Source organism: Ceratotherium simum, chromosome 18 (genome assembly GCF_057802395.1).
Source record: "Ceratotherium simum simum isolate JZ-2026a chromosome 18, ASM5780239v1, whole genome shotgun sequence".
Classification (NCBI taxonomy): Eukaryota; Metazoa; Chordata; class Mammalia; order Perissodactyla; family Rhinocerotidae; genus Ceratotherium; species Ceratotherium simum.
The window spans coordinates 32,376,917-32,402,008 of NC_141917.1; the positions used below are offsets into that span (position 1 = coordinate 32,376,917).

General features: G+C 39.6%; 1 protein-coding gene across 3 annotated transcripts in view; it reads right to left on the reverse strand.

Moving 5' to 3' along the window:
* Positions 1-1,023: 1,023 nt before the first annotated feature.
* DAB2 (DAB adaptor protein 2) overlaps positions 1,024-25,092 on the reverse strand; it is a 49,922-nt gene continuing 25,853 nt past the window's right edge. Inside the window, exons 2-16 of one of the 3 annotated variants that reach the window (XM_087443226.1) lie at positions 21,490-21,679; positions 20,054-20,193; positions 19,268-19,366; positions 17,454-17,585; positions 16,877-16,957; positions 16,401-16,427; positions 15,312-15,365; positions 14,852-14,914; positions 9,808-10,461; positions 8,667-8,826; positions 4,274-4,894; positions 3,609-3,718; positions 2,956-3,026; positions 2,147-2,182; positions 1,024-1,302 (exon numbers count right to left, since the gene is read on the reverse strand). In XM_087443226.1, the coding sequence (XP_087299352.1) occupies positions 2,961-3,026; positions 3,609-3,718; positions 4,274-4,894; positions 8,667-8,826; positions 9,808-10,461; positions 14,852-14,914; positions 15,312-15,365; positions 16,401-16,427; positions 16,877-16,957; positions 17,454-17,585; positions 19,268-19,366; positions 20,054-20,193; positions 21,490-21,580 (2,298 nt within the window). In that variant the 5' untranslated portion in view covers positions 21,581-21,679 and the 3' untranslated portion in view covers positions 1,024-1,302; positions 2,147-2,182; positions 2,956-2,960. Of the gene's footprint in view, positions 2,183-2,955; positions 3,027-3,608; positions 3,719-4,273; positions 4,895-8,666; positions 8,827-9,807; positions 10,462-14,851; positions 14,915-15,311; positions 15,366-16,400; positions 16,428-16,876; positions 16,958-17,453; positions 17,586-19,267; positions 19,367-20,053; positions 20,194-21,489; positions 21,680-25,092 lie in introns of all 3 variants that reach the window. The other 2 variants (XM_004422763.3, XM_004422765.3) reach the window with 2 other exon arrangements.

The window sequence follows — 25,092 nt, forward strand, 5'->3', positions numbered from 1 at the left end:
GAGTGGCTTACACTAGTCTGGACCCGTCACACAGTTGTATTTTGATGATGCCAAACACGGCTGAATAAAGAACAAGGAGAGGCAAAGAGTAAAATGGATGAACCAAGAGTTTACTAATAAATGTTTTTTATACTAGAGAGCAGTTGAGGTTGTTCTGGTACAGGTCTTAACCACTGGACTCCCATTAAACTCCCAGGAAGGGAGTATGTGTAGGTCTGAGAAAGGAGACTAAGGCATTGAAAGATATGAGATAATAATTTAATCATGACCCTATTTCATAGATTGCCACTTTCTCTTCATCTTTGCGACAAAACAGAATGTATTATAAGTAACATTTGCTCACCTTAGACTGGTATATTTTATACCTTGACCCTAAAACATCAACCCAAAGCTGGGGTCAAATATTAGAATAAACTGAGGGTAAAACACGAGATTCTGTCATTCCAGTTTATTGAAATGAGTAAATTTATAGCTTTATTTGCATACAGAAAAGTGCACAAGAAAATAAGTATGTACAAAACAGTTGTGTGGCTGATCATTACTTTCAAAATTTTTTCTACTTTCAAAAATTCAACTACCTAGAAATAATTACCTCCAGTTTAGCACGTTTAGGTATTCGAACTTATAAAATACTACTTCAAGTCTGTGTTTATGATGACTGAGTAGGAAGTCTGATGGAAAATTATGCCATCCATGATCAGCTATTACCATGAAACATAAAACCACAGGAATTTAGCTAGGACTTCTTGGGGCTAATCAATAGAGGTTCATGAGGCCATCGTCTTGTTTAGATCCTGAGCAGTAATCCTCTTCTACGTAAAGGTAACATTGTATGTGGTTGATTAACATCTACAAAAACCTGAGCATTAGGGGTCAAGAGACAACATTAAAAAACCCAACATAAAACAAAACAAAACTCATTTTGGCAAGAACAAACCCTTCAGAACTGTGCTAACAATAGGACTGAAAATGAACTGGGAAAGTTTCCAAGGTTATGAGGAGAAAAATATTGCAGATGATAGGTTTTCAATGGTAACACCAAATACTTGTTCTACAGCTTTTTTTTTTTTTTTTTTTACATTGCTCTTCCTACTAACTATGAGACTGGCTTCAAGAAAGTTTTCCAGTTACTTGATAAAGGTCTAGCATGACCTCAAATAAGCACCTAATATGTTTGGCACAATCACATTTAACTTTGTGATGTGTTGCTCTTCAGAATACAGTCCTTCATTGCTGAGTTGAGTTCCGTTTTTCTTCAACATGTACTGCTCTTCTGGAAGTTCAGCTCAAGAGGATGGCCTCCTAGTCCATAGAAAGGATAAACGTTGTGCCCATTTGCAATTCTAGTTACTGGGATTAGCCATTACTGAGAAGGCGGAGAGGTTTCAGATCTGTGAATCATTAGAACTTTTTGCTCCATAAAACTCTGTTGCTTGTAAAAGGGAGGTCATGTAACATCAACCTGGGAGCAAAACTGACTGAAAAAAGAATCAGAGGGAGAAGGAGAGGAGAGACGAATAATGCTTTTCCTCATTTCAATAGCTAGCAAGAGATTGGAAAAGGACAACCTTGTCCTTAAGAGAAAACTAATCTTCAGAAAGAGAAGTTACATCTTTAAAAAGGTTCTTAAGTGTGTCAGATTCCAAAATGCCTAAGAAGAAGTTGGATTTGCTTCAGTTTTACTGTAAAAATTCTCTCTAAGTGATGGTCTGAAACCAGATTTAAGGAGGTGCCTTGTTCTACTAAATCTTCAGGTTTTATGCTCTAAAACAGAACCCCCAAACAATTTTGAACAGTAAAGATTTTAAAATTTATTCAGAACAGTATCATCTGAAGGGTTGTGGTGGCTGCATCTCCCAACCAGAGGGTACATGGTAGAGTGTTCTAAAAGGTTCTAGGGACACAATAGGCAAGGATTCAAGTAGGAAAACTACTTCATTTACATTTAAACTAGAGAGTTTAGGTTCTTAATTTATTTAAAGCCATAGATTCAGTTTAGCTTTAACCTAAACAGAAAGTGAAAGGCATTTTACAAGTAGAAGAAGCGGCAAGAAATAAGGCAACAGATAATATGTCAAAGCTATGACAAGGGCAGAGGTCAAGACTTGTCTGGCTATTAGCTTTGTCCTTGACTACTAAGGCCAACCTTTTTGTTCCTTCGGATAGTCAGCATGCCAAGTTCCTAGGGAAGTATGAAGAAGAAAAAATCCGTGGTTAGAATTTTTGGATTGAATATCAATGTATTAAATATTAAGTCATTATTTAAAATATCAGTAATAAGATCTCCTAGGGCTGATGCGAGAAAGCTGAATAAAATAATAAATGTAGACTCTGTATTAAAGTGATTAACACAAGTGCTCAATAATGTCGGCTATTTTCTCCTGTGAGAGCTCCCTTGCCCCACCCCAATCTATAAGTTTAGCAGATTGACCAAAATTATTCTTCCTTCATGACCTAAAGAAGAAAAGGCCTCCAAAGAGAACTCCAGTCAATTCAATTCAGTGCAAACAATCTTTCTGGGCTCCTAGCGTAGTTTATTCCTTTCTATTCCTTTGCATATGCCTCCCCTGGAGAGGAGGGTGACAATGAGTCTCTGTTAAGACTTCTAGCCCTTCAATAGATTACACTGCTTTATTAGCATTAGAAATCACCTGGGTGCTTGTTAAAATGAAGCTTTTCCTCAGCACCGAGGGGGATTCCTTATGGGCTGGGGTGGGGCCCAGGAATGTGCCCTTTCATTAATCTCACCCAGTTCTCTGAAGCAGAGTTATGTATAAGAATCTATTCTTAAATGCTCAGCCTAGTCATTATTGAATTAAAGTATAGATTTCCATGTCTATTACTTCTAAATTACAGAGCTTTAACCTCTTCCCAATTCTAAAATTAAAATTTCACCCTCACCCACTGTGCTACCCTTTCTCACCAAAACTAAGCTTAATAGGATCTTCTACTCACAGAAGTTAGGCAAAAGGATTTCCAAAAGGATCCTTATAAACATCAGGAGGTATGGGTTGAGGAGAAGCCATCTATGGAAATAAAACCATCCAGTCAATAAGTATAATTACAGTTATAAGAAAAAAACCTATAATTAAGATTTCTCAAATTCTTTTAAAAATCACTTAGGTCACAGACGAATCAGATATTGTATGGGTCTATAATGATTTGTGTTTGCCTCCTTGTAATTGGTGATGTATATTTATTATTTACATCAAAACCAAGGTTCAGGTGAATTATGTTTGCCTCCCCAAAATGGGAAGTATTATTTTTATGAACTAAAGAATCATGGGTGGGAAATCAGGAACTTAAATTATTGAAAGATTTTTTAAGATAGTATTTTGGCTCAATTTTCTCCCAGAATGCTTTCACGAGCCAAGTTAGGTGAGACACAAAGGACTTTTTCTATATGACATTCATTTCTCAAGTTCAGGACAGCAGTCCTTGCAAAAATACTCTTGCCCCAGTTTGAGTTGATGTTTTACACTGTGATGGTTCTTAACGATAAATCTTATTCAAATGTTCTTTATTGTCAAAGAGTTATTATACAAACAAGGTTAATTCAGGAAGCGGCATGTACTTTGGAGCAACAGCATCTAGTAGGTGATACTTACAGAGGCCTGTGATGAACTGAAAGAATCTTTAGAGAAAGGATTCTCAAACGCATTGTCAGCAGATTTGGTAACTGGCAGGGCACCTTGTCTAGGAGCTGGCCTTGGTGGTTCTAGAAGGTGAAAAACCCCGCATAGTCAGTAGACAAGCTTCCCCCAAATATAGGCACACGTCCCCCAGTCAGGCTTATCTTAGATATTAAATGCCATACTTGTGAAATTTACATCAATGGAACAAAAATCACCACCAAATACTAGGACTTCCAATGATTCTTACAGGAAATTCATCCCTTCTCAAAAGAGGAAGCCATGCATATTTACCTGAAGTGGAAGAGATTCAGAATTCTCTCACTTAAGGCCATGGAGTTTGGCTGAGGTTTTATTACACAGCCCTCCAGGGCCATGACCCATGGAATTTCAACAGCTCTTAGCAGCCCTTTTAAGAATTGTCACAAGAGGGCAGCATTGGGCCAGCCCCTAGAAACAGCTAACGAAGATAAATAGCTCCATAGGGTAAATGGTTAAGTTGTCTCCGTAACCTCTGATTATCAAAAAAAGCAGAGTAAGGCTATTGGTGGGTGGAAGAGGGTACTTCTGAGGGACTCTGTGGGCCCATATGATAGTGGAAATACTTGTTGATACAGTAGACAGAGGTGTGGGTAGCTTACCATTGATCTTTTTCAACAATTGATTAGCATCAAAGTCATCATGGTCCGCATTCTCCTGAGGAATGCCAACTTTGCTGTTGAAATAACTGGAGAAGGCACTTGAAGTCCCAGAGGCAGTCTGCTCTCCCTTCCTAGCGGGCACAGCAGGTGGCTGCCGCAGTTGGAAGTCCTTAAACATTTCTTTCACTTCCTTGACTTCTTTATCCCCAAGTGGGTCCAAGGCAGTGAAGGCGTCACTGGAGATATCCTTTGGAGGGCCAGTTCTGGGAGGTGGTTGAGGAGGAGTGTCCAGGAGAGAGGAGAGCTGGCCAGAAGAAGCAGAAGCTGGAAAGATATTGCTCTGAAAAGGATTCCCCAAAGGGCTTGCTGATGACCAAGTATTGGGTGCTACAGATGCTGAGGGGCCCCAAACAACAGGAGCTGGAGGGGCAGTTGAGGCTGCAAAGGAGGAAGGCTGGTTCCAACTCGCAACAGGCGGGCTTGTGGTAAAAATGACTGGTGGACAGAATCCTGAAAGCTGACCACCCATGATGGCTCCCGGGACCATTGAAGTGGACTGATTGAAGACTAAAGATGTTGGGCTCCACGGTCCCGCCTGAGAGGGTGTAACTGATACACCACCTGAAGGAAGCAGGAGAGAGGACTTATCAGGTGACAAGCTTGAAGAGGATTCTTGAGTTTCAGAAAGCACAACTCTTTGGGGAGCATTTATAGAATATCTACGTGACAAACACCTTCATTAAGCCTTGAAGCTGACATGGAAATAAAGGCTCTGAGAGATCAAATCACTCTAAAGGTTAACTAGCTAACACAGTATAGCTAGCATTCCCATGCTAGTTGCATTTTGAAGCCCTTTCTTTCTACCATACCTTTTTTAACTTACCTCATTAGAAGGATAATACAGTCCATAAGTACCTAGTCATGGAAAAAATGAGCCCTTATCATACAAACCTGATGTATTTCAAACCTCTAGAACAGAGACTGTTAATAGCATGAACTTATTTGTTGAGTGAATACATTTACATGTACAAACCATGCTGATTATGAAGTAGTTAATTAAGATAATCCATTGGGCACTCTCAATCATTGATTTGATCTTTTCATTTGGCAGCTGGCTCACGTCTGGAGTCTTACGGAGACCAGCTATTGCGCATGTGCATTAGCCCTCAACATGCTCGCATCATGAAGAAACCGTTTCAAAGTTTCCTTGCTTTTAAATGCTGCCAACGTTGACACAGCTATATAAAAGGATGATAAAATTTGGTCGATGCCAAGATAGTTTTAGACTTTTATATATAAAAATGGAGGAATGGCTGGTTATACTGGGAGAGCTGTTTCAATAAAAGGGCTTCCTGCCATGTGTCACTCACTAAACCTTGCCAGAAGTTGGAACAGATTATTTAAGAAGAAGGGAAGGAGAGAAGACAACATCAAGCACAAAAACCTTCTAAGGTAACTAATTGCCTGTGTCCAGACATCTGATCTTTGTGGAGGAATGTCTGCATCTCCTGCATCTTTGCCATGTTGACTGGGAATTAGCTAAATCACTAAAATCAATGTCCCTCCACTGTTTGCCCCTCTCTTCTTGAAGAAGCTCATTCCCTACATCTTGTTCTAATATGCAGGGCGTTGTCTCTCCTGCCTCTTCCCAAGTGTATTAATGACCCAGTCAAACTGTCACCACCGACAGAAAACCTCAATGCAGCCTCAAACCTATTCATGAATGATGCTCTGCTCTCAAAACCTACTTGCTTTGAGCTTTGCAGCAGAGCGTTCTTTAGTTATAAAAGTTTTCTAACCAACTGAAAAATGGCCTTCAAACTTGGCTTAGGAATGTTTTTGTTTTCAGAGTGAGAAATATTTTGAAAACATTGTTCAGGGGCTGATGTAGCAAGATATTCTATCTTGAATTTTCTTTGTATTGGAGATTGATGTTATTTGATTCAACTTTGTCATCGAGAATGATAGCCACCTGGCCAGAGTGGTAGGTTTCAGAAAAGGTCATCTTACTAAATTAACATGCTATTTTTGAGGTGAGGGAACTAGGTACAAGAACACTAATTATTAAAATTGGGGAGGTCACAGTCTGTGACAGTAGAGACTAAAACTCAGGCATACCGGCTCTGAATCTAGCACCCTATCCTCCTGTTCTACCTCCTTGGACAGAACTATTTTTTTTTTGTTGTTGTTGTTAATGGAATGTTAATTCAAATACTTATTTTACAGATACAGAAATCAGACTTCATTTACACTAAAAAGTATACATATTTGTTTCACAACTAATCAAGGGAAAAATTCTTTTAGATTCTATAATACAGGCTTCTAAAAGTGGGTTAGTCTGAACGAAGTTATTGCTAGCATTTTAAGACAAATTTATTTAAATTTTAACTGATGCCAGAGTCACTGACTAATAATTTACACAATTGGATGTGCAAATTGGGTAGAATTTTATCATCTTTCATGTTGGATGACTTGCCTTCTCTCAGGAAAATGTGTGGCTTTAGTCATAGATAGTATTAGTGGGAGTGGTGGTAAAAGAGAAAAATATATTTGCCAGGAGTTAAAGGCTTTCCCAGTATATACCTATGCCAGCCTGCATTCTCACCTACCAGATTCCATGCATTGTGTTTCCAAGATTTAAGGCCCCGCTGGAGAAAGTAGAGGCAAGAGGTAAGGAAAAAGAGAGCGTGGGTACAAAAAGTTAATTTTATTACCTTCTGATGCTACATTAAAACACAGGGTAGCTAGTCAAAGCTGAAGGTTCAGCTTTCTACAAACACCCTTTCCCCACCCCCAGTTCTCCAGAGGAGACAGTCTCCCAGCTGGGTCTAGCGGAAGCCAGACCTACAACCTTCCTTGGTTTGGCCGAGGATCCCTGCTAGTGGACAGGGGCTATACTGTAGGGCTCAATTTGAGTCCCATGTCCAAACTTGGAAGAATCATCAGTATTCTGCAGTTGTATAACCCAAGGCCTCAACAGGGGCACCTTGCCAAAAAGCTTCACTTCGTCTGAATAAATTAACAGTTATAGGGTCCAGCTGTATTTTCGGGCTGACTTGTTAAATATTGGCTGTAAAAATTCTTCGGGGCATTGATATTGGGCTACAAAGCTCTGTAATGTGATCTAGTCACAGGCACTGTATGGAAGCTCTCTGACCTTCTGCAAGGAAAAGCACCCACTAGCTCCACTTGGGAGGGCAGGAAAAAGGGCCATGTGGAAAGGGCAAGCCCCCGAGTGACACAAAGTGCTCAAGAGAGTCTCTTGATGGTGTAAATGCAAGCAGAGACCTGGAACAACTTGGCTTCTCACACCCGCATGGATTTCAGTGACTCAGCAGTTGGGTAACAACCCCTCTCTTGCCACCATACTCCAGATCCGATTAATAGGACAGAACCAAAATATTTTCCTTTGCAGGATAACCGCAAAGAAAAAAAAAAATAGAGTCCTGATAACTGACTCTGCAGGGGAGAGGGAAAGCCAAGATCCCTGGTTAAATTTTATAAAATGGGGAAGAGAGTCTCTCTTCATTTATAGCCCCACCCCCAACTTCCTCCCAAGACAGAGACTATTTGGAGCTTGTAGAGGTGCCAAGAAGCAGAAAAACAAAGAGACTCCCCAGCAGGACAGAAAGACCGTTTTCGGGGTTTCTGAAGACTATACCATGGAGGCAGAAAAGAAGTGGAGGCAGTGGGTGAGGAGTGGCAGGGCCAGCCCTCAGCCAGTGGCCTTGCCCACTGTCCTACCACAGAGTGGCTCAGTGGTCCACATGAGCTAATGACACATTTATGAATGACAGCACCAGCACATCCCAGGTATCTGATAAAATTTCTCTCTTCCCTTATCTCTCTACTCTTTTCAACTTCAGGTTTCTAGTTCTTATCTTCTAACCTATTAAGACACTGAGGTAGCCAAAATATTGGCAAGGAGCTGCTAAGGCTAAAACATTCAGAGACTGATCAGGATGCCTGTCCCACACCCACCACATGCCTAGGAACAGAGCTTGGCTCAGAACCTAGAACTTTCATTCTATGACTTACACTTGCTTCAGACTTAACTTATATCCCTTTTGGTGTATATATCCCTTCCAAGAGGGATATCAGTTTAAAAGAGGATAGAGCTTCAATCTGGTAATGGCAAATTACATGGAAGACCTGCATATTGCTACTTTCTCCAATAGAGATGATAGACAAGGCTCTCTCATCTCAACCCCGTTTCTCTAATGAAGCTGGTCTGAGCTTCAGAATTGCTTACAATTGTTTTCAGTAAGCCGTGACCAGTTGTTTCAGGTAAGTGCAATATTGAAAATGGACTTCAAGTGCCTTCCTCCTATGCATTAGCATCTTATGAGTGAAAGTAGCAGAACCAAACCTAACTTGATCTCTAGGTACCTACCTACACCCCCAAGGGGCCCCACTGGGGCAGAAGCACTTCTTTTGAAGAGATCCAGAGGATTGGTCTGGGTTGCAGATTGTCCAGTAGGTGATGTCTGGCCTGGAGGTTCTGAGACGGGAGGAGCAAAGATGTCTGATGCAAGCAAATCTTTTGCTGGAGACTGACAGGGCAGAGAGGGAGGCAGAACAGTTACTGAGGAACAGTGAAATCCAGCTTTATTCTGTGTCCTACTCTGTATCTCAAATTTGGGAACCACAGAAAGAAAGACTTTTTCCTATTACTGATAAACTACTACAAAAAAACAAAAACACACACCCAAAAAGATACAGATCCCTGCAATGGAAAGAACTTTGGGTCTTGATGACGGATGCAACAGAGGACTCACAAAATGAAATCTATTTTGCTTTTTTTGCACATTTGTATTTGTCTGGTCTCCTTATCAGCTAAAAGCTTGAAGCTGGGAAAGAAAGGACAACTATAAATAAGTAGCCTAAATATTTTGTTCATTCTACTGGATTTAAATCAGTCTGCATAAAGAGGATATAGTAATCTAATCATTAGGTTAGCCTGCATATTCCAATGAGATTTTTAAAAAGATACTTACAGAAACCACAGTTTAAATTGCTTTCGAGCAAAGTGGTAATAGTAAATAGATAAGTTTCTTTTAAGACAATGGATTATTCAGTCAGCATTTAATAGAGGTGACAAACTCAAGAATTTTACACCACCACCTTGGACATTAACACAATATGAGGGGTGTGTGGGGGCGTGTGTTAGTGGGGGGAAGGTACAAAAGGAATCATAAGAACCCTTGCCCTCCCCTCCCAGAACATGACGATCAAACTTACCAGAGGTACAGAAGCATAGCAGCATTAAAAATGGAAAAACTTGGGTTTAGTTAATAGTAAGTGACAAGACATGCAAATGGAAAGCAGAGTGTGACAAACACTAATGAGCGAGAAGCTTAAAAAGAGTGGTGATCAGAGAAAAGTATTCCTGGAGGATGATGTGCCTTATCCCACCTTCTATTTTACAGCCACACGGGAAACTACAATAGCAGCAGGAAAGAGAGCTTGCATCACACCACCCTTTGGTACCGAACATGCATTCTGCCAATGGATATGTGGAGAAGACAATTCACCTTAGCAGTCCTTCTGCCTCTTCCTGGTTTGGTACTTTGTGGAGGTGGGATAATGGCTATGGAGTCATGTGGTGAGGACTGGACAGAGCTTTCCAAGTCCTGCTTTACGCCATTCGGTACGGACAGTCCTTTGGGAGGGCTCCCCACAAAAGGGTTCGGGGAGGATTTGATATGAAAGCCATTCTGTTCTCTTTCAGAAACCCCATTTTGAGTTCTCACTGCTGGCTGTGTTTGCGTACTTGAAAGGGGCCACGGGTCTGCCTGAGCTTCCTGTTTGCCAGTCCGGTTAGAGATTTGGTCAAACTGCTGACCAAAGTAATCAACATCCCCATTCAGGGACCCGTTACTCAGTGGAGTAGACATGCTACTCAAATTCTCTTTCTTCTGATCTGGAGATTTGAGAGAATCAAACGAAGAAGGTGTCGATTGGTCTGGCTGTGCAAAAGGATCATCACGGAAAGGATCAGGATTAGGGGTGGGAAAGAAGTTGAGATTGGCAGAAAAGGCATTTTCAGGCAAGAAAGATGCCTGAGGCTTTGGTCGAGGAAGAGAGCAGGAGGTGATGCCATTTGTTAAGAATGAATCATCTCTTAAAGAGTTCTGATTGTTGTCGATTTCAGAGTTTAGATCCACTAACAGGATATCTTTGCTTTCCTATCACATTTGGAAAGAAAAAAAAAAAAGAAAGTGTTAGTCCATGTTGTGACTTCAAATGAGAAAGCTATATCAAATGACCAGGATAATCAAAATTCCCATCAGATTTTGGTCTTGACAAACTGGTTGACCGTTACCTCCTCCCATCACCTCCCTGAGTGCATTTACCAGTTGTAGAATAGGTCTTCCCTGCCCCTCCCCTACCCCACACCCTTTTGTTTAAGTGTCAACTTTATTGGCCCTTCATTAAATGAAATCTTACTGTTGTTTACTGTTTACTGTATTCATGTGTCCACTCACACTTACAGACTGAGTTCATGATCTTCTTGTTTCAATTTATGCCTTTGAAAGTCTTAATGGGAATTGATTGTGAGTCATTAGAAGTGATTATCTAAGTATATTGAGCTCAAAAGTAAGAAATGACCTAACTCAGCTTCCTACCTGACTGATGTACAGTCCTTTCTGCTGTGCCCCAGAGTCACGCAGCATCACCTCTTTAAATAAGTGAATTCATTGGCTAATACTTTCATATTTTATAGTTCTGGTTGTAATGAAGTTTAAGGTCAGATATATTTCCCTATAACTGGTCTTTTCTCAGAGGGGGGTGGATTTTCCCCTTACATCACAGCCTGTCAGGTATGCCTCTTTAAATATTTAAGGACCTTGTTGAAGATGCTAGCCAAGTTGGATCTCTCAACCTCACCATCCTAGTCTCTCCTTTGGACATATCCTTTTGTCTATGTTCTTCTAAGAAAGTGATACTCAAAACACTGATATAACCTAACATGATATATCACATTAACCTCTCATTTTTGTACATTTTTTCATAACACAGCTTAGAGTTGTGTGTGTTGTGACAGTAATCTCATCTATTTAGTGGATAAAGTCAACTAATCTTTAATTTATATACAAATCTAATCTTTAATTTATGTGTAAGGTGAAGATGTGGATTTAAGAGTCAATTTGAAAGACATACCGAATGCATAACTCTACAAATTCTATTCCCTCTCTATCATTTTTCTGGTATGTTAATTATTTGGGTTCTTAATTGTTAAATAAGATTTCCTTCTCAGCATAAAAGCAGCAAATTTGATAAATCTGACATGTCTTTATTCAGGTCAATGACATAACTAACAAGGATTCCCCCTGGGATAGAGCTGTCATACTGACAGACCTTCCTTCTGGCTGCTTTGATTCATTAATTACTTAACTATGCTAGCCATAAAAGAATAGAAACAATAAGAAATGCCTAGCTGAAATGGAAGTTAGAGGTGTAGCATTATCTTGAGCAGATTGCTAAATATTTTGACCATTGGGAGGAAGCAACCTCAAGGGAATATGAAATTCTCAACCTAGTAAGTAAAAAAGAGGACTGAATAGGCCTCCTTGGCTTTAAGAAAAAAGAACAAATTTTTAGAAAATTTACGTTCTAAATCAGACCTAAATAGCATTCTATCTTTTGGCTTCCTTTACAATCAGGTATTGTACTTTTAATTTTTAGTTTTTAAAAGCTAGGTTTTCTCTTTATAACCAGAAGAATTTGTCAGAAGAAAGAGCTTGTAATTTAAACAAAAAATTTTTTTTAAATCAAAGAAACGGATTGGAAGATCTCTTAATGTACGGATCTTTAACAATCAAAAGGCAGGACAAAATGTATTACAAGAGCTTGTGATTTCAATATTTATTTATTATGAGCCACCTCTGGGTTAGAATAGTTGGGTGTTCACAGCTGGTAGTGTTCTCCTTTTCAAATACTTCAGAAGAAGTTCTTAAGACACGGAACAGGAGCCACAATGTTAGACTTCTGAATAGTTACCCTATAAGTAAAATGTATAAGGCTCTCCTCAGGTTGGGTTTGTTGTTAATCCAAAATTAAGAGTTTAGTTCATAGACTACAATCGAAAGATGTAAGACTCCTCATTCACCCCCTAGGTCAGAGCTTCATCAATTCTCTTTCGGACTCTCAACACTGCATCCACTCGGTCATCATCTGAGCACCTGAGAGACAAAGCACTGGGGACTGGAAAGTGAAACACAGTCCCAGCTCTTAGGAGCTCCAGGAAGAGTGGCAGGTAGGCAACGAAAGAGATGTCTGTACAAAGACGAGGTTTAAATACTGAGTCCCACAGCCTAGCTCTTCTCCAGGGAGCTAATCTCACCTGGCCATTCCAGCCTGCCAAATCCTGGACCCCCCTATCCAAACCTTCTGGTGGCTTCCTGCTACTCTGTATATTAAAATAAGCTTCATTAGCCAGACTTTCAAAATGACCCACAACAGGACCCAGTTTATTTCTATCCTAACTACTCTGTATTTTCCTACACACTGCAAAGACCCAACTCAAGTTCAGATTCTTTACAAAGCCTTTTCTCAAAGATCCTTCTATTTCAGTCACCTGTGCCCACTCATGGCACCCTATGTATTCATGACACTGTGCTTTGTGCCCTGCTCCCATCCCTGTATCAGATGTCACCTCCTTGATGAGGGGCCACAGCTTATGTTCTTCTCATAATGACTGTGCTTTCAAGTGGTCAAGTTTTTAAAGTTAGAGGACATGTCTTTTTGTTTGTTTTTTTTTTCTTTTTTGGAGATACAGAATAGAAGAATATTGTTCAAGTGCTTTTCCAATAAAAATTCCATTCTAAGGGATGCCACTTAATTTGCAACATGAGCTTTATCTGAAATGCATAAAACTATTTTGTATAAATGTTGGGGAAGGGGCAGATACTTCAGGGAACCACTAATAAAGTCTAGATAATTTAGATTTCTTCCTCTCTTCATCTCTTCCAGAGCAGCTGTTGTAAGATTTGAATATTGTTAAACAAGTAGAAATAAATCTATTTTGTGACCTATGAATATGGAGTCAATATGTAAGAATACATTGGCAGTCTAACCAGCACACGATTAGCACCATTAGCATTCTTTTACTTATCAGACATCATCTACTTTGATGGTATTTATTACTTTAGTTTACTGTTTAACTAAAACTTAGAATCCATGAAGTCTAACATAAATGAGACTCAGGATTACTCATGTTGTTTTCATTTCCTTTTTCAGAGCTTTCTAGAAGTCTACAGAGCAGATTAAACAGTCAGTGCTTCCTTGCCTATCCCACTGGAAGTCTACTTCATAGCTTGAGTGCTTTGATCTCTTTCAAAATACTTGTTTGAATGTCAGTTAAAATTTGAAAGTAGGTGGTTCAGATATCAATTTGGGAAGGGGGCTACTATGAAGGAGGGGCAAAGTTGTCTAGGAATCAAAAGGACCTCAGAGCTAGAATGGACCTTTCAGGATTATATGGACTCGTATCCAGTCCTCGATCTACTGCTGCTTCAATTCCTATGACTTTCTTGGTCCTATAGGCTTGCTTGATAATTCCTTGACACAAGAGACTCCTAGATAGACATTCTCCCCATTATTCTAGACTTATGCCTTTTTTGTCTACTTATTGCCTTCTCATCTTTTATGTTCAAGTCCAGAAACTCACTTACTCAGAGGCATTATCTGAACCTCTAAATGAGATGAATATCCCATAATTAATATCAACTAATAGGCTTTGTGATTAGTTTTAAAGCTGGTCTCCCAGCTAGACAGTAAACTCCATGATGTCATTGACACTGTGCATCTCACTTGCTTCCGTGCCCTGCAGATAGTAGGTACTCAAGAAACTGTTAACCAAATAATAGAAGCTGTAAGAAGTCATTCAAAATTATATGGTTAATTTCACTTGTTTTGGAAGGTCTGAGACCTAGGCTTAAGCCTTGAATCTGGACCTCTTTCTTCGGTAAATGAGTTTTTTTTCCGAATCACCATTTCCTTATCTGTAAAAGAAAATATTGCTCCATTCTCACAGAGTTGTTACAATCAACCAATATTAAGATGACTTGATATACTATAATATCCTGTAAAGAATAAGCAACTTTTTTAACAACAGGCCTTGGTTAAACATAACTGAGCCTCTTGCTTGTTTTAAGTCTTACTTCACACCAATCATGCTGGTAAATTGCAATAGAAAGAATAGAAAAAAAAAAATGAAAAGGCCAGGAGGCTTTATAATTAATCTTCTAACAAACACACTTTCTTCAAGTAGGCCTATGCCAAGGATTATTTTTCAACTCCTCCTGATCCTAAGTAATACCAAGAAGGACTACATTGCCTGACCCATTGCTCAGATTTAACCTCTAAGCAACGTTAATATACCTAAATTTGTGTCGACAGTGCCCATGATGACTTAGAATGCAAATTTGCTCTAGTAGCCACTTACACTTTATGCAGAAAAATCAGCAGTCACCTTCCAAGTTTTAATGCGATGCTCAAGATTTCTGATTAATTGCCAATTTGATTTATAGATGTTATTGCCATTACATTGCAAATTTAAAAACAGACACTTACTGTTGGACTATTTAGGTCAGGAGGTGTAGACATGTCCCCAAACAAATCCATCTGGTCAACACCCTTAAAAAAGTATTTGAATTAGATTCAGATGTGTCTTCTAAAAAAGATCACTTTGTATATTGTTGTAATTGTTTCCTAAACTAAAGTTTAGGAAAACATTTGTCACAATTGGATTTTCATTTAACTAATACAGATCTGATATTAGGCTATTTAGGTCAGGAAGTGTAGACATATTCCCAAACAAATCCATCTGGTCCACACTCTTATAAAGAATTTGGATTGGATTCAGATGTGTTTACTAAAAAGATCACTTTGTATATTGACATAAATGTTATACTAATGTTTAGGGACATAGTTGCTGCAATTGGATTTTCATACAGATTTAGTATTAGCAACATCTATAAGAAGTAAAACCCGTGTTTATATAAGTAAGAATCATAACAAATCACATACATACCAATTTCAGTTTGTTAGCTTGGTCATCAAGACTCATTAGGGACTCGCTCCCATTCTGAAAAGATGGCAAATATTTGAGTTTAGTTGGTGAGTTGTTTTTTTTTTTTTAATCTAGTTTTATTTATTTATTTATTTTTTTGTGAGGAAGATCAGCCCTGAGCTAACAACCATGCTAATCCTCTTCTTTTTGCTGAGGACGACCGGCTCTGAGTTAACATCTATTGCCTATCCTCTTCTTTTTTTTTTTTCCCCCCAAAGCCCCAGTAGATAGTTGTATGTCATAGTTGCACATCCTTCTAATTGCTGTATGTGGGACGTGGCCTCAGCATGGCTGGAGAAGTGGTGCTTTAGTGTGCGCCCGGGATCCGAACTTGGGCCGCCAGTAGCAGAGCGCGCGCACTTAACTGCTAAGCCACGGGGCCGGCCCAAGTAGTTGATGAGTTTTCCCTACAGAATTTAATTTCCTAGTGTGTTGGCTGGCTCAGCAGTTATGATCTTGGCACAGATCATTCAACTGTACACTTTCTATGACCAGAGGGGTCATGAACACATAGTAATAAGTTAGGAGGGGAGTATGCTTGGGCAGGTAGCAAACAAGGGCTTATACACATCACGCGTGCAATTCACGAGAAGTAAAGATACAGTTTTAGGCAACCTAGATGTCCATCGACAGATGAACGGATAAAGAAGATGTGGTATATATACACAATGGAATACTACTTAGCCATAAAAAGATGACATCCATTTGCACCAACAGGGATGGACCTTGAGGGTATTATGCTAAGTGAAATAGATAGAGAAAGACAAATACCACATGATTTCACTCACATGGAAGATAAACAACCAAACAGACAAATACATAGATACAGAAAACGGATTGGTGGTTACCAGAGGGGAAGGGGGGCAAGGGCGGAGAGGGTTAATGGGGTACAGGTATACAGTGATGGATGGACACTAGACTCTTGGTGAGGAACACGCTGTAGCCTATACAGAAGTGAAATGTGATGATGTACACCTGAAACTTTTACAATGTTATAAATCAATGTTACTTCAATAAAAATAAATAATAATAAAAAAGATGCAGTTTTACCTCTACTGCTTTGTTGGCTTCTTCCATCTAAAAAGAAAGGCACAAATTCAGTAATCTTAGCAATTATACTTAAAAGGAGTTAAATGAAAGAACAAATATACCTACGGGTTCATAGGCATAAAGCAAGAGAGAGTCCTGTATATTATTTCTGCCCTACATTCCCCTCTCCTTTACATACTGATACTGGATTTGAATAGAGTTACGGGACTTAAATTGGTAGTCCCGTGTAGTCTTTGGAATCAACGTAAACTTTGTAGGGAGAAAAGACAAGAGTCAGGGACTAGAAATCAGAAGTGCCTAACGATAACATCCATCCATCGCCCCACTGGGAAGAACAGACAATACATTTATCTACCTTCTGTACTTTGAAGAGCCACAAAGAAGTCAACTCCTCAGACCATATGTTTACATAATGTTCAAACATGGTGCTGAATATAGTCTTAAGTTGAATAGAGCCTGTATTGGGCAGTACTTGCCTTTTTCTTTTCTTCTTCCTTTTTCTTTACATTATAGATAACTTGAAAAAGGTCTTTAAGATCAATGACTAATGGCTCGGCCTGAAGCAAAAGAAAGCATCTTTATCAGTGTTTTAATCTTACTCTTTTCTTCCCTTTTTGCCCATCAGTTCTGATTAGTACCATTTTCCTCCTTTCTCTTAAAGCTCTTTACTATCCTCCCCTGGTTTACAGGGGATCACCACCAACTCTATCCCCACCCCCAGATACATAAAGGACAGCAGGGTTAATAAGTATTTAGACAAAACAAGAAACATCATGATAATTTTCCAAGTCTTTTCAGGATTTCTGGAAATAATTCAATATTGCTCTAAAATCAGCATTGACCTTATGAGAAAGTCCATTCTAACAATCCTTGCGCCACATACTACATGGGTATGAATGACACTTTAAAAAGCTTCCTTAGACCAATAAAGATAGTCATCTTTTGAATCATTGTATAGTCCTCCTACAACCAATTGTTTCCATCAAGCTCTCTAGTTGAGTAGGACTCAGGACAAGTCCCCCCTCCAGGTATGGCTCAAGGCTTAGAGCTTACCTGTTGCCCTGTTTTTATGGCAAAAAACTGATGCTGGCCTTCTCCTCCACACACATAACCGAACGCCCGGTTGTCTGTCACATCACGGGCAATGAAAGAAATCTTATTTACTGGATGTTCATGCTCTATTACCTGCAAAAGGAACATACAAAATGATTTATTGAGAAAACTGGAATCTATTTGTAGGCTAGCACAACTAAGCATCGGATACCCCCACATACACAAAAAGGCTAAAACATTTGAAGAAAGAATTTTTTTGCCTCTGGTTGAAGGCTAGAGCTACATTTATTCTTGCTTCCTAGGAAGGGCTCCAAAAGGAACAAAGAGTAGATGACAAAATTATTAAAATATTCATACTTGATTCTCTCTATCCCAAAGATGAGATGCCACATAGCAAGGAAGGACTGAGGATTAGGAGACCAATAATTTCCAAAGCAAAGATGGGGCATACAACCCCTAAACCATTCCAAGTAGGTCTACTTTCCCAATTCAAAGACAAACTCAAGTGAACAGCATAACTAAGCTAGAGGAGTGTTCACAGGGATCCTTTGACAGTGGCTCAGAGTGGCCAGAGAACCGCCCAAAGTATTATTGGAACAAGTGTCCCCAGTACATTCTGGAAGTTTTTCACCAAATGTTGTCATCCAGTCCTCCTCTGCCTCACATAGATGTCCACGTCATTATCAGGAGCTCCATGTGGCAGGGGGTTTACTGGTCTAGTCATGCCTTCCCTCTCTGCCTCTGCCCCTCTTCTCTTGGTCCTTTCAAGCAGATAGCAGGGCTCAACTCTTCATGGATATTTGTAGGTGGTCAAAATGTGTCTTGGCTTTTGTTTCCAAGTGCCTAAGTCCACTGAAAAGTTTATATCAGGTATCTTAGAAGGTTCGGGGAGTGAGAGCATGCTTGTGAGGGAAACTATCATTCTCTGGTGGGTTTGGGAAAATAAGACTTGAGAGATGAGGGAGAATGGAGATAGCAGTGCACGAGGACTAGCAGGGTGAGTGAGCATGTACCAGGGATCCAGGGCCCTAAGTTTGACCAATGGATGTTGCATATTAGATAATGGATACGTCTAGGAAGGGGTGAATAGTAATGGAGGTCTCCCCACAGTACCTTGATACAATAGAGTATTCAACAGCAACAAAAATGACCTACAAACAACATTGCAAGTGGATGAACCTTATGATGTTATGTTGAGTAAAGAAAAAAACGTCCCAGAAGACTTGAAGTATGATAGCTTTTGATAAGGCTCAACCCACCCCCCCACCCTGTAAAAAAAACAAGCAAAACTGTTCATATGTGATAGAACAACAGCAAACACAAAAAATGAGCAAGATTACATCTGTGGGGTGAGGAGGAAAGGAAAGAGAGAAGAAAAAAAGAGTAGATGTGTTACAGGTAATATTCTAGCTTTAGGTTAGCCAGTAAGTTTGCATGTGACTAATACATTAAAATGAGACGAAAAATAGCATCACGATGTGTGGACCTACAATAGCATCACAAGCCAGGAGTTAGGATTAATCTAGTTCTGTGTACCTGGGGTCCAAAAAGATACCCAAGTGATATTTATAGCATACTTGTGTTTATAGACTTGAGGTTCACATCTATCATAGGAAATGAATTTCAAAATGAAGTATCCTGACTCTTCACCTCCTACCCTATCTGATTTCTGCATGTTACTTCTGGAAAAGTAATATATACCCGTTTTTTTCCTACAGAATTTTGAAAAAGAAAAAAGGGAGCTGAAATTTAAGTCACAAATTGTTTGTCAGACTCAGGTGGCCAGAAAGGTGTCAGTGAAAGGGAATTCTTACCCCAGTTTTCTCGTCAATTATTTTTATCCCAGAAAGGGAAATGTTGACCCAGATCCTTTGTTTGTGCTGTCCCTGAGACCGACCAGCTGCCGCCATTCCCTGATGATGTTAGGAAAACAAGAAAAATTGAGTTAAAAGTACCCCAAGATACTTCTAATACTAAAAATTTAAAAGACAGTCAGCTTCGTTTTCAGCTTGGTTTACCATCCCTGAAAGGATTAGGCACCTTTCAGAAGAGACAACAGGATGGAATAGAAGACACTGAGCCAGGACATCACTAGTTAGCTGTGTGAACTTGGACAAATTCTAATTCTCTTGGCCTCAGAATAGTCATTGGTAAACACAAGAAGACTAGACTAGAAGATTTTCAAAGACATTCGTTCTAGGCCTTGTCTTATTTAACAAGTATTATTTTTAAAATTAGTTTCACAGAGGCAGTGCTAGAATTTAAAAATTAAAAAAACCAAAGGGCCAACATTAAAGAACACCAGTTTCCAACTAGAGTCCTGAATTTTCCCTGAATACTTCCAGGGTCTAAAATTTCATCTGCTCCAAGGGAAAGGCTTCTAGAATCTTGCTATGCTTAACTAAATCAGGTCTCTAGAACAGCACTCAAAATACGCAACTCATGGCTTCTCAAAAAATGAGGCACTGCTGGATCAATTATGTGATTAGAAAAGTTTTTCTTTCAAATAATTGAGAAATAGGGAAACACCAGCTTCTAATATAATTCCCTCTGTTGGACATTTGCCTAAGATACAGACAAAGTGTGCTGTCTCCTTTTACCTTTAGTTTCATCATAGAATCTTGGCTCATTTTATCCCCTCTTGCATCTGGCACATCATCAATGCCAATTAGCTTGGCCTTGTATTTTACACCATCACCTTTGAATCTGGCCAAGAGATACTCATCCGTCTTTTCAGAGCCTGAGAAAAGAAAGAAATATAGGATAAAGTTTATAAATGTATTTAAATATCAGCCCAAATGACCAAATATGCTCCAGAATCTCCAAATCTGAGTAGTATAAATCTTTTTTTTTTTTTTTTTTTTGGTGAGGGAGATCAGCCCTGAGCTAACATCCGTGCTAGTCCTCCTCTTTTTGCTGAGGAAGACCAGCTCTGAGCTAACATCTATTGCCAATCCTCCTCCTTATTTTCTTCCCCAAAGCCCCAGTAGATAGTTGTATGTCATAGTTGCACATCCTTCTAGTTGCTGTATGTGGGACGTGGCCTCAGCATGGCCGGAGAAGCGGTGCATCGGTGCGCGCCCGGGATCCGAACCCCGGGCCGCCAGTAGCGGAGCGCGCACCCTTAACTGCTAAGCCACGGGGCCAGTCCTGAGTAGTATAAATCTTGATTATACTACAATTGATCAAATATGCAATATTCTACCTTTATTCTTACTTCCTTTGAGTAAAATCAGGCTCTGTACTACTGTGTATGCTGTTGGGTTGGAGAAAAAATGAACTCTTCAAAGTGCAAAATGGACTGAACTATTGGAAACTTATGCGAGATTTGGGGATATTCTTGATCATAGTTTTAAAAATATTTTTTAAAAGAATATAAGGAGGATAATACTTTTTTTAATGAAAGAAAAATAAGCCACTGCACAATTTACTAACATTTTGAACTGTCAATAAGGCAGAAGAGAATTTCGAGTAAATTCTTTTGAAAACCATTAAGATAATTATCCCATCTTTATAACTTCTTTTGCTTTGGTTAAAAAGCCTGTGCAGCCTCATTCTCATGGCTAAAATGTAGTAGTGAAAGGCAAGCAAGGCATGGCATAGTCTCAATTATGAATGATTAAGGACTCTGGCACTTTCCAGTGGTACTTCAGGTCGAGAGAAGAGAGTCTAGTAAAATAAAGACCTTGATTTTTTGAAAAACAGCTACTTCAGTGAAGCAAAGTGGTAAATAGATTACTAAAATATAACCATATAATAACTGATAGTTGCATTTATCAATTGCACAAGATGCTATGAAAGCTTCCCGGCAGGACCTGAGTTGGTGCGATCACAAGATTCAGAGACCTGTCTTATGATACATGCAGTGAACTCATCTCCTCTGCCAAAGTCCAACTTTCCTGTTTAGGAGAACTTGAGATTAGGCTGAGGTTAAAGCAAGGCAAGGGCCAGCTCTTCCATTATCCTGAACTTCACATTTCTTCAGAGGTAACCACCTCTAGCTCCCCTGCTTGGCCTCAAGAGGATTTCTCCATACCTTTCTTCTTCTCCTTCTTCGATGGTGCTTTTGGTGTGGCCTGTTGGTCAGGCTGACCATTAGTGGTGCTCGTTTCTACTTCGTTAGACATGGCAAGAGGGCAGACAGCAAACTCCACCACCAGCAGACACAGTACACCAGGCAATCACCGATGGAGAAGTCTCAAATGAACATAACCTACCACAGACACCTGTAGGCAGAGTTAGAGGCATAATGAGATCATAACACAGCAAACCCAGACTTTATGCTATAACAGACCTGCAACAACCGATTTGAGAGTGTAGTTCTTCAGACTCATTTTGTTCTTTCTCCTCTATTAGACTGAACTCTGAAAGCAGGGGAGTGGGTAGGACTGTTTCCTTTGTAGTTTCCAAAATGGACAGAGGGTGTTTACTAGATTTTTCTTCAAGCAATTGATATTGGGTGCATTTAATGATTATCTAGCTGAGTAGCTTGTGTTAGAAATTTGGCATAAAAATATAGTATTAGGGCCGGCCCCGTGGCTTAGCGGTTAAGTGCATGCGCTCCGATGCTGGAGGCCTGGGTTCGGATCCTGGGCACACGCCGACGCACTGCTTCTCCAGCCATGCTGAGGCCATGTCCCACATACAGCAACTAGAAGGATGTGCAGTTATGACATACAACTATCTACTGGGGCTTTGGGGGAAAATAAATAAATAAATAAATAAAATTATAAAAAAAAATATATAGTATTAAAGATGGGGATCAAAATATGTCACACATGGGAAAACAAGTTTTTGTTGCAAAATAGAAGTAAATTGAATGCTGAGCCTGAGAAGATTGCAACTGGCACCTGAAATTGGGCATTATAAATTTTGGTTCTTCAAAAAATCATTTAACTATAAAAGCAGTATTAAGAGTAGAGTTATAAATTTTATCTTATTCATATTTATAAATATTTTTAAAAATTTGAGGATTCTTCATATGCTCTCCATGGCTATCTTAGCACTATGCTTCAAAAGATGTCCATTTTTTACTTTAATGTGTTAGGGAAACAATGAATTTATGGAGTGTCTATTGTGCAATTCCTTGAGTGTAAATACTTTTATGACATTATTTAGCATTACTGTCCTCAAAACACTTGTGGTATGTGCTCTCATAAAGCTCCCCCATGTAACACAGTAGGTAAAACAGAAAAGCCCAGAGTCACTGTCAGCACACATAAGTAAACTAGCATTTCAAAAGGGTTTTTCATGTCCCAGGAGTCAAAGTTTCTACACAGCTCCTGAGAGAGCTAGAGAAAGGTTAACTTTCTACATGGACTGAAGACCAAAGGCAAAGAAAAGCTGTTCATAGTTTTGTAATCCTGTTAAGACCACCCACGGGCTGGTACACTCCTCCTCCCCTAAAAAGCCCTCTTAATTCTGTGCCTACAGCACCCACTTAGCCAGCCCTGGTGGTCTAGTGGTTTAGATTTGGTGCTCTCACTGCTATGGCCTGGGTTCATTTCCCAGTCAGGGAACCACAACAACCATCTGTTGTTGTCATGTTGTGGCAGCTACGTGTTACTATGGTGCTGAAAGCTATGCTACAGGTATTTCAAATACCAGCAGGGTCACCCATGGTAGACAGGTTTCAGCAGAGCTTCCAGACTAAGACAGGCCAGGAAGAAAGACCTGGCCACCCACTTCTGAAAAAATTGGCCATGAAAACCCTATGAATAGCAATGGAGCATTGTCTGATACAGCGCTGGAAGGTGAGAGGATGGCGCAAAAAGACCAGGCAGGGTTCTGCTCTGCTATTTACAGGGTCGCTAGGAGTTGGAATTGACTTGACAGCACTAACAAAGTGCCCATTTATTTGAGTTTATAATTCAAGGACCAAGTCCACCACATGGGAATATATGCTATTTGCTAGATACTTAAAGGAAAAAAAAGTAAGTCTCAAGGTTTTGCTCAGTCAGCTTAAATGGCACTTAGCTTGCTTCGTAAATGTCAACACGTTTTCCAGAGAGTCAGTACATAATCTCTTCCCCCATAAGTGTTTAAAGAGTCTTTATAGTCTTAATCGTCATAAAAAAAAACACATACATATATAAATACATAAAACTAGGTATGATTAATGTTTTCTGAATTATTTCATTTGGAAATTTAGTAGCTAATTTTGCTCAGACACTTGACTCATAGGCAACCAGGGAGACAGTCTCTTTACAGGTGAACATCTTACATAGTAGAAGATTCAAAGCCCTATTTACTCAAGACTTAGTTGGGGCCAGGCACTAGTAGCTTTTTACCTGTATTAACTCCAAAAAGTTCACAGTAACCCTCTGAGTGTTAAGATATAGTATTATTTCACTTTTCCAGAAGGAACACCAAAGCACAGAGATTTTAAACTACACAGCTGCTAAGCGGTAGAACCTGGATCTAACCCAGGCTATCTGGCCCCAAGCCAGAGTTCTTCAAACATTATACTTATGGATCTCATCTGAGAAGCCTCATACTAGCTACAGAGATGCTCTGTTATACACCTGTAGTGGCCCCCAGAAAGATATGTCCAAGTTCTAAACCCCAAAACTTCAAATGTGGCCTTCTTTGGGAAACAGTATTTGCAGATGAAATTTAGGATCTTGAGTTGGGATCATCTTGAATTTAGGGAGAGCCTTAAATTTCATAACAAATGTCCATATAAAAGAAAGGCAAAGGGAGATTTGAGACATAGGAGATTTGATGCAAATGAGAAGGTGACATGAAGACAGAGGAGGAGATTTGATTGATGCATCTACAAACCAGGAATATCAAGGATTGCCAATTTGCCTTGCTGACATCTTGATTTTGGGTTTCTGGACTCCAGGACTGTGAGAAAATAAATTTCGGTGGTTTTAAGCCACCCAGTTTTTGGTAATTTGTTGTGGCAGCCCTAGGAAACCAATACAATGCCTCTATTTTGTATGCCTTAATTGGTTTCAGTGGTTCCCAAGATTTGTTTCCTGGTGACATGATAAATCTCCTAGTCATAGGCACACTCTTCCAATTCCAGGAAGCCAGTAATCATTTTCTTAATTTCAGAGAATCTATTCCAATTCAGGAGGCTATTTACCCACCTTAACAACATCAGGAGGTGAGACTAAGCTCTGATCTAAGGAGGTATATTGACAGTCATCCTCCTGCATCCTCACCTTCTCCCCAGTAGGCCCTTTCCTTTATAAGTTGCTCAGATCTCATCATAGAAATAAGGAAAACAATTCCCTGTGACCCTGTAGTCCACTGATCATCATCTCACGATCTTTTCACGATTAAACATCTACTGTTGATGGTCTCCTACTCTCTGCCTTTTCATATTCCCTTCCCTTCAAAGGACTGTTCATCTCAACTCTAGTCTTAGAAAGTCAATTTGAACTGCTAATGGGTCTCCTGACCAAATCCAATTACTTTGCTTTTCATCCTTTGTGGGTATCTGACTGCATGCACTAGATACCTTTACCCTTTCCTGAGCCTTTTTTACCCCTGTTTTTTGCTCCTGTGACAACCTTGAAGCTCCAGTCCATGGTGTGTGTTTGCTGAATTGGGATGATCTAGATTTTTTTTTTTCAAATGATGAAGTTCCTCTAAATTTTAAGATAACGTTGGAAGTTTTCCTGCTTAG